This window comes from Apodemus sylvaticus, chromosome X (assembly GCF_947179515.1).
Source record: "Apodemus sylvaticus chromosome X, mApoSyl1.1, whole genome shotgun sequence".
Classification (NCBI taxonomy): Eukaryota; Metazoa; Chordata; class Mammalia; order Rodentia; family Muridae; genus Apodemus; species Apodemus sylvaticus.
In genome coordinates, this window is record NC_067495.1 from 134,091,151 (window position 1) to 134,103,731 (window position 12,581).

Below are 12,581 nucleotides of genomic sequence, written 5' to 3' on the forward strand. Positions count from 1 at the left end.
ATTGCTAGGAATTGAAACCAAAGCCTCATGTATACTGGAAGACCTCTCTTCCAACAAGCTGTATCTTTAGCACCTCTCCAAAGAGCAAGTGTGACCATAGCTTTGGATGGGTTTTCTCTCAGAACTGCTCTGCCTTCTCTCCTCTCTCTGATGGGTTACATTTCCAGAGTTGCTGTGTGACTGCACTCCAATGCTCACTTGCAGTTGTTGCTCAGTCACTACCACTGTTTACTAAGGTCGCTTTTCAGAGAGCTTCTGGATTTATGTGTGAGGACATACACTTATTGAGTGAGACATGGACTTTGAATGCAAGATTTCACTGGGCTTTGAGTCCTTCACAGTATGTCAGTTGAGTCATGCCTTCCAAAAATCTATATGTTGAAGTCCTAACCCTCAATACCTCAGAATGTGATATTGTTTAGAAATAAAGTTATTGTAAAGGTGACTTATTAAGATGTCATCATACTGGAGCAATGAACTCCCAATGTAGTATGGATATCTTTATTAAAAGAACAGATTTGGATCTGGACATGCACACAGAGAAAAAGCCATGGAAAACTAAAGGCACTGAGGATTTGTCTACAGGTTCACAAATACTAAGAATTAATAACAAACCCTCAGACACTAAGAAAGAGCCATGGAACAGATTTCTTCTGGACATTCCTTAGATGGGATCACATTTGCTAACACTTTGACTTTGATGACAAAAACTGAGAGACGGTAGATTTACATTGTCTAAACTATCTAGTTTGTGGTTCATTGTTATAGTAGCCTAGGCAAATTAATAGCACAAGCACTGATGTTTTGTTGGACTGATTAGCTTAGAGATCTTCAGTGAAAAAGAAGGAAGCAGATGCTTTCATGGCTGGATCTCTGTGTGCAGACCATGTCTACAATGCTTGATCATAAGAGAACCCCATTTGTTTGCTTGTTATGTCATCTAAAATGATGTCAGCTTGTACCTCTAGAACCCCAGTTACCAATCTTTGCACCACTTGAACATGTTAAGAGAAAGGTTTGCAAAGAAAGAAGACAAAAGTTAGCACAGACTATATCTGATGATTATTTACTATTGTTTTCAGCCTAAGTACATTATTTGGATCATTTGTATTTTAGAGTTCTAAACATTTTAGTTATGTATTTTAAAATTAATATATTTTCCTTTTGAGATACTGGTAGAGAGAAGCAGTTTTCTGGTGATCTTTTTCCAGAAGTTCTCTAAAACCCAGGGCAGGGCACAAGTTCAGTATGTTAATGTTTTCTGGGTTCTGTGTCCACATCCTGACTTTGATGCATAATGAACAGCTCTTTTCTCACCTACCTGTCCACCTGTAACTCTGTCTCCTCAAATAAGAGAACCACACATGAAGCAAACAGACACAAATGTCCTTCTATGTGCCAACAAGAAGGGACCCTAACACCTCATAGTATGTACAAATTTTGACACAAAAAAGGAACATAAGAGTCAAATGCCAGAACCAAGTAAAACTTTTAGAGGCAAACCCAGGGTCAAATCTTCAGGGCATGGGTTTTGGTAATGAATTCTTAGAAAAGACTCCAAGATCACAAACACCAATAACAAATTCAAAATTGATAAGTTGGATTTAATCAACACTTAAAACTGTATCCAATGATACAAAGATAAAAATTGTATCCAAAGACATTATGGGAAAAATCACCAGAATGAAAGACTAAATCTGCAATTCATGTCTGATAATGGCCTAGTTTTCATAAGAAATAAAGAATGTTTAGTTTAATTCCAACTATTCAATTAAATACAGATAATGGACTTAATAGATATTTCTCCAAAGAAGATATGGAAGTAGCTGAGGAGAATATGAAGAAATAATCCATGTCATAAATCATTAGCAAAATGCAAATCAAACCCACAATGAAATACTATTTCATACCTCTGAAATTGATAATAATAACTCAAATACTACTGAGGGTGTTGAGAAATCAAAACCCTTATACATTGCTAGTAGGAATGTGAAATGGTGCATTTTTGAAAATGGTTATTCTGAAAAACAGTTTCTCTGTTTATATTAAGTATAATTACTGTTTAACTGTTTATATTAATTTGGCTACTCATACTAAACATAATTAAACATAAAATTACTATATTGCCCAGAAATTCCAAAAGAAATAAAAGTGTGCTGGAACAAAATGAATGGCATACATTAATCATGCCAGTAGTGTATACCTGTAACCCCAGCATATGAGAAGCTGAGGCAGGAGGATCATGAGTTCAAGGCCATTCTAGGCTGCATATGGAGACCCAGTCTCAAAACAAAACAAACAAAAATTAAATTTAAAAAACAAATAAACAAAATGAATAGCATTGAATGAATTGCAGCAAAACGAATGGCACAGAAAGAGTTAAAAGCACTTTATTGAAACCAAATGACTGATATGCATTACAAAAACACTGTTAGTAGTAGGTAAGGGTGAAAAATCTGACAAATGAGTTAATCTAGAAAACATAATATCCATGTAATGGAATGGGAGCCAAGCATGGGGGACGGGCACCACTACATGCTACAATATTTTAAATAAAGAAAGCTAGACATAAGAAGCCACATACTGTATGATTGCATATTGTAATTTCATTTCTGTTACTATGATAAAATGCTCTGAAAAAACCCAGTTTAATGGAGGAAAGAGTTTGTTTGGCTTACAAATCCCAAAATATTTTATCATTTTGGGAAACTAAGACAGAGACTTAAGCAGCCAGTCACAGCACATCCACAGTCAAAAGGCAGAAGCGAATGCATCTATGCTACCTGCCTGCTTCTTACTGCTAGCTTTCCCCTGCCTAGAGAGTGGTGCTGCCAGGAATGGCTGGGTCTTCCTATGCCAACCAACAACTAGATAATTCCTCAATTGAGACTCTTCCCAGGTGATTTTAGGCTGTGTCAAGTTGATGCTTAATACTAACTAGCCAACTGAACTGCCCAGAACAGGCAAATCCAAAGAGACAGGAATCAGGTAGCTTATAAGTTACAAAGGGCCTGGGGAAGAGCTAGATAGAACCTTTGCTTGGTTGGGACAAGTTTTCTTTTGGGTTGAAGGAAACACTCTGAAACTTGATGCTGGTTGTATACTAACATGAGCTATTAAATGCCTCTGAAATTCTACACTTGAAAATGGTAAAATTTCCAGTACAAATAAAATGATGCCTGGTGCTCCTTAGAGTGAAAACAATAGCTACTCTAATCAGGCTTTCCTTCTTCTTAAAGGAGAACACACTTATGCTATAATGTTAAGTGAAAAAGCAAGGAGTCAGAAACAAGGAAAACCCTCACACAGAGAAATCAAGTCAGAGAAAATATATCAACATATTAAGAAAGAAAATTTATCAACATATTAAGCACCAGTTTCTTGCTGGCAGGGCTCTCTAGCTGATTTTGGTCTCATCTTTTGATTTTCAGATTATTTTCACTATTCCTTTAAACTAACAACTAATACAGGGCTAGGGAGAATGCTCTGTGCCAAGAGCACTTGCTGCTCTTCCAGGGGACTTGGGTTAAAGTCACGATGACATGATGACACACAACCATTTGTAACTCTAGTACCAGAGGTTTGGATGCCCTCTTCTGACATCTGCAGGTACTAGGCATGCAGCTGGTGTATGGATATTGGTACAGGCCAAATATTGACACACATAAAAATAAAGCAAAATATCACTATTATGATAAAAACAAACCACTCTCTCTATGTAGGAAAACCAATAAATGGAGTTTAGAGGGAAAGGAAAGGGTGCATAAAGGTAAATAGACACAGATACAAATCAAGAGAGAACAAACCTTGGGGAATGATCACGCAACATGGATTCAGAATCACCAGGGAACAGATGGCAGTTTCCAAGCAGGCATCTGCAATGGACAGCAAAATGATATGCAAAGATGTAAGTGGCCTTTGAAGCAAGCCCTTGAGACCCTCTGGAAAAGGCTTCTTGCTTAGCAAAACAGAAGGGCCAAAGCCCTGTTCACTTTGTCATAGTCCTGCCTCCTCAGAACCCTGGCGGAAGCCTGGGGGTAGCAAGAGGGCTCAGATGGGTGCAGACGAGGTTGCAGAAGAAAGGCAGAAGAGAAAACACTGCACTTGACATTTACAAAGTGCTTCACAGTTTGTGAACATTATCACACCAATAACCTAAATGTTAGCATTACATCATCTTTTATGATGCCCCACCCACCTCCCCAGTCTGGTAATTCCTATTCTCATCTTGCCATGGAAAAAGGGAGCATAAAGAAGTGACAGGGATTTATTTGTTTAACATTTGTATAGCACTCATTATCTGTCAGAAATTTCCCTGACAGCTTTATATGCACTAATTGCCCTGCCCAAGGGGCTAGGAGAAGAAAGAACTGGAAGAGAGTGGAGCATTTTTGATTCTATACCACACTATTCTCACATTTAAGTCTACAGAATCCCTAGAAAAGCCACAGTGATCTGTCTGTCTGTCTGTCTGTCTGTCTGTCTGTCTGTCTATCCATCCATCCATTAAGTCAGCAATCTATCTCTATTTTCCTCATTATAAGTGATCATTAATTGCATAAACATTGTTTAAAATATGAAGATATTCATGTAATAAGTAGAATAGGAAATAAAAAAATCCCCCCGAATCTCAACTTAGATAATAATTTTTAAATTAATGTGTGTTCTTTCAGATCTCTTAATACTTTTTTGTTGAGACAGAGACTCACTGTGTCTCTGGAGGGCTTGAAACTTGCTATGTAGATCAAAGTGGCCTTGATTTACAGAGAACCACTTGGTTCTGCCTCTTGAGTGCTGGGATTAAAGGCATGTGCCTTCATGATATAGATACACTTTAGTCCCATTTCACAAACTACTCAGCATTGAAAAATCTGTGACTATACCAGTCTAGCTCATGTGTTTTCATAACTTGTTGCATAGAGGCCGCATTGCTAGTCATTTATTGATACATTCAGAGACTTATAATTTTCTTCATTAGCAACACTGCTTCAGTAGATATCCTTGCAGATTTGAGTAACTGTTGAGAATAAGTGACCATTGAGAGGCGCTCAGTTCTAAATAGGGTGTTTGTGTCACCCCCTCCAAGCCCCAGGGGACATCATGGATGAGAGACTGAAAATGCTAAGGGAGCTAGAGCCTGGAGAGAAGTGACATTGACGTTAAGCTTATGGCTATGACATGAGCCATATAATCAGAGCAACTGTGATTACCTGCATACAGCTAGTAGGATAAAAAGGAGGAAGAAAGGAGGAAGGACAGGGTAGGAAAGGGGCAACTTGGAAAGAAGAGGGTTGACAGGACTGGGGAGAGCTTGAGACAAGGTACTGAGGTGGAATATGATCACAGCATATTGTATATGAGTATGAAGTTGTTCAAACTAAAAAAAAAATCCCATGACCACAACAATATATGCTTGTACCTGCATCTCTGTAAGTCTTTTCTCTGTGTATATGTATATTTGTCTAGAATAAACTAGTAGATCTGAAATTGCAAGGTCAAAAGTATATGTGCAATTATACACAATAAAAATTGTCATAGACATTCACAAATTGCTCTTCAAAAATGCTTCTTAATTGGCCCTCCCACCAGCAGCATGGAAAATGACTCATTTCCCCACAGGCTTGTCAATACTAGGTATTCTCAACTTGTTAAAATTTTAGCTTGTCTAGAGCAGGGCATGGTGGCACATACTTGTATTCCCAGAATAGTGAGGGGTAGGGTAGAGAGATGTGAGGATCGTGAGTTTGAAGCCAGCCTGGGCAGCTTGGGCTATATACTAAGACTCTAACTCTAAAGAAAATAGTTATAAAAATTGGTCTACTAGAAAAACCATCAATCTTTGAATCATTCTTTTAATATGTTTGAAAATAGTGAAATGGTATACATTTTTATACTTCTTATATTTCTGATGTTGTAAGTTGATCATTTTTCATTTGATATCTGGGTTTGTATTTGTGAATTAAAGAGAGAAGAGGCTCCCAGAGAGCATACATTCTTTACACCTCTTTTTATTTTTTCAGTGTTGAGGATCAAACACAGGGCTTACAAGCATTCTACCACTAAACTAAATCCCCAACCCCTGATACATTATTTTAAAAGTAAACCCTAAGGATTTATGCCCACCATAAATGGCATTCTTAAATAATTTGATATCATTTTATTGAGCTGAACAACAACAACAAAATGTTAACTAACAATAACTGGTACCTGGATTTTATGGTGATTTTCATCTTGTTGCTTTAATAATTTATTAGCCATATGATGACAAGTTGATATGATCACTTAAGCTGGGAACAATAGGAGTTCCTACATGTGTGTGCAGCATATGTGTGTGTGCACATGCAAATGAGAATGTATATATATATATATATATATATATATATATATATATATATATATATACACACATGCAAGTTGAGGATATGTGGAAGTATGTACCACAGATTCAGATTGAAACAGGCTCAGGGAACATTGTGGAAAGGGATATAGAATATAAGAGCAGGATGATGCAAAGGAGTATTGTGAAATACTGTGTTCTGGACAGGACATGAATGTAGGACCTGTGAACTCAAGAGAGGCAGTTTCGACCTATACAAGACAGGGATGATTAACATTTCATCACAGATGGAGGAAGAGGTCGTAAGGCAGAGCAGTTATAGACTGTTAAAAGTTATATAGAGAGTGAGTCGAATTCCCCAGTAGTGCAGCCACTGGTACATTGTCCCTACTTGAGCAAATATATTCCACATACTCATGTATGCAATCCTTATTCAATGGAGTGGATTAACAAAAAATAGACAAGAAAGTAGGGAAGGAACTTTGGAGGAAAGGATTTGGTGGGAGGTGGAAGGGGTAAGAGAGGATAATGGAAACTGATCAAAGAACAATTGTAGAATACATTAAAAAAAGAGTACCAATGAGATGTTTCAGAGATATTTAGGAAAACTTTGTAAATACCATCTCACTTAATCTTCAAGTAGTCTTAAAAGACCTTGAAGGTAGGAATTATTTGGTATAGACTCTAATGTAAGCGATGGCTCCTTGTGGAGGCAGATAGATAACCCTTTCACTCCAAATCTTCCTTTTTCTGAAGCAAATACTGAGGCCAAGGTCAGAAAACTGATGAGTGCCAGAGCCAGGCCTCCCATGCGGTCTGTAGCTGGTTCTGTGAATGTCTTGATGTAAATGTGGGCCTTAGAAAGGATATGGAAGGATGCCCTCCGGTAGAGCCATATCTACTATTCCTAAGGCCCAGTGGACACCCCAGAGCTTCTGTGCTGTCCAGCTATGGAGCCTGCCATCCTTCGTCAGGGCCTTTCAGTGAGAAGCAATCTCAAGAGGCAGAAGAAATCCGTAATTTGGCTCAGAAAAAGGCATTGGAGAAACAAATTGCTATTGCATCATGAATGTAATAAGGCAGTTAGGTGGGTGGAAATAATTCTCTTTTGATTATATACATGAGGATTGTGTAGCAAATTTGAAGTCCGGGCTGCCTTTCCTTGCCCTTCTCCACCATGTACATCTATGTCTTCAAACTGTTCAGCGGGTATGTGCTTGGGGGACATTAAGCTAACTTTTAATATTATCTCAGGCAAAATAGAATTAGGGAGAAGTTCTTCTGCCAAAAGAATCACACGTCAATGTCAAATAGAGATGATTTTTATGTATCTACTATTTCCTTATTTGCAACAAGATTGACTCATAATTTTATTGTACAATTTGACTATACTGTTAAAGATGATAGAAAAAATTAACTGAAATTTCATTTGTCTTCTCTTTTTCTTTTCTCCAAATTTGGACAGATTCACTTTCACTGAAAGGAAAAAGGCTGGATTTTTATGGAGAAGGTAAGACATATGTCAGCCTGACCAACACCATGCCTGAACTCAGCCGACTGACAGCATGTATTGATCTGATATTGATGACTAACAACTCACATTACTGGATGGCCTTCTACATTACTAATAACACTTTCCTGGGCAGAGAAGATGTAGACCTTGGACTTGCAGGAGACCATCAGCAGCTGATACTGTACAACTTTGGCAAGACCTTTTATGTCAGCTATCCTCTGATTCCATTTCATTGGCATACCCTGTGCTTGGTATGGGATGGTGTGAAGGGAAGATTAGAGCTCTTCCGGAACAAAGAAAGGATACTTGGAATAATGGATCAGCCACACAGCCTGTCTCCTAATGGGACTTTGGTCTTGGGGCACTTTCCTGGGAATGGAGAGAGTCAGATCAAAACCACGATACCTCGATTTATGAGCAGCCTCTATTACTTCCAGCTCTGGGACCGCACCCTGGAAAATGAGGAGTTTATGACATGTTTATATGGAAATGTAGTTAGTTGGGAAGATGATGTTTGGCTCGTCCACAAGATAAGTCCAGCTGTTGACAGGAGACTGCGCTGCTGTGAGTAACTTCACTTTTTTTCCCCTCAGCCAGAGTAGAATTGGAATATCACAGCTCTGCTCACAAATAAGGCTAAAATTATCCATTTCTAGATCAAGGCTCTGCCTTCCTCCAAGGTGCCCAAGGTTCCCACAATTTTGCCACCTGCTTTTTGATGTAGAGAAAACACTTGTTTTCTTTTCCCTCTTGCCTTAATATAACTTCAAACTCATGGAAATGTATAAGAACAAGATAATCTATAGAATAGTTACCCACACGAGTCAATGGTTAACCCTTTCCATCTACACGCTTTGCCATTCTCCCATCCTCATCGCAGTCTTTAATTTTCCTGCTATGCACTCTCTTCTCTCTTTCTCTCTCTTTCTCTGCATCTCTGTCTGTAAAACACACACACACACACATACACACACACACAGCCTTCATATCATACCCCTTATTTGTTTTTGAGTTGTTTGATTATAAGAAGGTATAATTCCTAATTACTACCATTTGTCTCAGTGTAGGATCCTTAAGGATAAGAGATTGTTTTAACCATATCACAATGAACAAAATAAAAACTTTAACAAGGATACAACATTAACATTTAATTCCTAGCTGATCTTAAAATTTAGCAACTCATGTTAATTTCCCTTATAGTATTTTTGGTTTGGCCTAAGATAGAGCCATCAAATTTACATTCACCAGCCTCCGCCCCCCCCCCTTGGTTTTGTAGACCATGCCTTAGTTTGGATTTGTCTACTTTTTTGGAAACTAGATTCTGGTTGTGAATTTTTGGTGAGAATACTGCAAAAGTGTTTCTCATATGAGTGGAAACATGGGCCCAAATTTTCCCCATATTCATAATGATAAATTTGCTCACTTGATTTTCATATCTGCCTGATTTTGTCACTGGAAATGTGTTGTCTTTTTCCTTTTCAATTATTAATTTCTATGGAGCTGTTTGGAGACAATGTAAATATCCTCCTATTTAACTTCCATCTAATAATTTTACATTATACTCAGGGCTTTTGCTTAGATCACTCACAACTATGACAATGAAATGATGATGTTAAAGTTTCACATTAGCTCATGTTTATTCTATTTAAGGGAGACTTCTTCCAAATTATTTGATTAATTCATGTTTATTTGTGTATAAACGTGTATGTATTTTTTGTGTATAAACAGGCATGGAATTATAGATTCAGATTTTATTCACTAGGTTTCCACCTGTTAGTATCGTTTATTTTGATATGACAATTGTTCCATATTTGGCCAGTGGGAACCCTCCAATCTGGCTCCTGTCCTTCTGTCACAGTCCATCATTCTTTGCACATTTTTGGCTTTATTGGAAAAGAAAAATACTACAGGTTCCTCTAATATTTTTTTTTCTTGTGTGTTCAGCCTAAGAATTAGTCATTTTGCTAAGGAGTCCTGGTTCTTTCTAGTGAAGACTCATATACATGTAACATGAATACATGTGATAATTTACTTTTGTTGGTTTAATGATGTTAATCAAAGTCTTCTTGAATATATATAATATATAATATATGTAATACACACACACACACACACACACACACACACACACACTTCTCTAGCTTTTCTCGGTACAATCCTATTTTCCTTTCAGTTTCCATCATGACCAACAGTAGTAGCCCTGAAATATAGTTGGTCAGTGACAATAGAATTCTCCACATTTCTAAAAATGTGTGTGTTTTGTTCTTTTGATTTTGGGGGCCAATTACAGAAAGAATGGTGCCTAGGTCTAAACCCAGGAATGCTCTAGCGTGTTGTGGGGATATGCTTTCCCCAATAGTCTGAGTGCTAACTGGGTTAAAGACAGAAACACATTGTACTGGGTTTCTGTTGCTTTGAGACTAGTATGGAAGAATACAAAAGCTATTCCTCATGATTTTAGCTGAAGACACTGATTTTGTTCTTGTTGCTGGTCTGCCTCTTTTTTGATGCCTTCCAAATATAGGAGACTAGTTCTAGCTGACTCTAATGACAAAACTGATTTAGGAATTGAGAAATCAAGCCTGAATAGCTTACACAATGTAGTTTAAAATAACTACCTTTGTTCTAAGGACCCAGAAGTCTAGCTCTGAGAAACACACAAACTTTCCAGAAACCTTTGAAAACATTATAGAACATCCCCCACCCCATGCCATATGACTGATAAGTAACCAAGACTAATTACTTGGAAGGTGCTGTACAACCCCCATTTATTTTTCTCTCCTGTACACTTTTTAATATACAAGCCATCATCTTAGGCTGATTGAGTCCTTGTGGATAAAATATTCCAATATAACAGAGAGGAAAAAAAAAAACATTACCGGAAATGACAACTAAGCAAGAGTAGAAAATGTTCTCTCTTCTATTCATGTTTCTACAAGTGTTTTTTTTCCCTAAACCTTTGAATAGAAGGTCCTAAACTGAGGGCCAGAGTAGCTTAGACTGAGTTGAAAAAGCCCTTGAGGTCCTCTAAAGCATATCCACACACCCCCGCCCTGAAGACAGGCTCTAGTTTCCAATTTATTCTAATAATACTGGTTGAAGCCTTTTACTATGTTCTTACCAAGGTCAAGGCGTTTTATAGATGAGAAAAGAGAGGTCGCAAGCATTTTCTAAGGCTACGGAAGTGGTGTGGCTGGCATTTGAACAGAGATGTGTCTAGTCACAAGGTCCATGTACCTTTCATTCCCACACCATGTAAGACTGCTAAAGCAGTGGTTATCAACCTTCTTCATACTGCGACCTTTTAATACAGCCTTCATATTGTGGTGACCCCCAACCATAACATTACTTCATTGTTATTTCATCACTGTAATTTTGCTACTGTTATGAAATAATGTAATGTAAATATTTGTGTTTTCTAGTAGTCTTAGGTGGCCCGGTAAAGGGTCATTTGACACTTCCCCAAGGGGTCTTAACCAACAGGTTGAGAACTACTGGTTTAAGGAGACTCTGGGCTGCATCCTACAAGCTTTTGGGATCTTAGGGGTTTCCTTTACAGGGAATTTCTGGCGCTGATAACCTACCTGTGGGAATTAGGCAAGCAGCCTGAGTCATTGCTGTCCTTACCATTGAAGGCAGGATAAGAGCATAAGATATCTTCTATTTCTGTTTTGACCATATGACAGCTAGGAAAATGGTGGATAAATATGAGTGATTACAACATGCCTAGCTTTAGCTTTTGTCTAATAAATTGCTATTTATGATCCATAGAAGGATCATGACCCTTAAAAATAAATTTTAATGAGCACATTAATAGGTTACAAATATCAAATCTATTTACACATAAAATATATATACATATATATTTATATTCATGAGAACAAGGCTTTGGGGGAACATGTAACAGAAAGCCATGAACACTATCTGGGTTTTAATGAACAAGTATTCACAACAGTTGAAGATAACTCAGGAATATTTAAACAACATGGTGATAAATAATAATAGTAAAGGTGCTAGTAATTACAAATTTATTTCTGGGAGAGATTGAAGCTTCTTTTTTATTTTTAAAAATTTCACGATGCAATATACATAGTTGTGAATAAAATATATTTTAACAATACAAAAGGATACAAAGCAAAACTTACCCTTCAGTTTTTCCATAGAGATTTCTATTCTTAAAATATATTTTATGGTGTATATAAGTACATATGGTATTGGTATGTATAATATGATAAATTATATATATGTATATATGAAAAGCTACATATTGTTCTGCAACTTGATTTGACAGTATTATCATGGGCATAAAAATGTACTTAAATCTATTTTTGAAACTGTCCATATTTTATGGTATACATGTAACTTTATTTAGTTGACCTACAATTGATATATATTTAAATTGCTCCAATGTTTCAGCTACAAATGATGCCACAACCAATTTCCTCATGCGTTTATGTATCTCAGTATACTTAGGCTTGAAATTTTGTAGAACATGTTCTCAGAAAAAGTATGTGAGCTTTTGTAGTTTTATTGAGCTTACCATTTTGCCAGTTATTTTATTAACGTTAACTAAAAATAATACACATCTTCAGGCAAAATTAGTAGATACATACAGGATAAATCCACGAAAGTATGAATCCTAAGTAAAATATCCTTTCAGTTCAATCCCTTATTCTAAAAATGACTCACCTCAAAGGTAACAATTGTTAGATACACATGTAGAAAAATAAC

The 12,581-nt window shown here is 37.0% G+C and overlaps 1 protein-coding gene across 1 annotated transcript in view; it reads left to right on the forward strand.

Annotated features, from left to right (window-relative positions):
* The first annotated feature begins 7,804 nt into the window (after positions 1-7,804).
* The window catches only part of Adgrg4 (adhesion G protein-coupled receptor G4), a 96,763-nt gene continuing 91,986 nt past the window's right edge, over positions 7,805-12,581 (forward strand). The window contains exon 1 of the mRNA XM_052171664.1: positions 7,805-8,414. Within this exon, the coding sequence (XP_052027624.1) occupies positions 7,877-8,414 (538 nt within the window). The 5' untranslated portion in view covers positions 7,805-7,876. The remainder of the gene's footprint in view (positions 8,415-12,581) is intronic.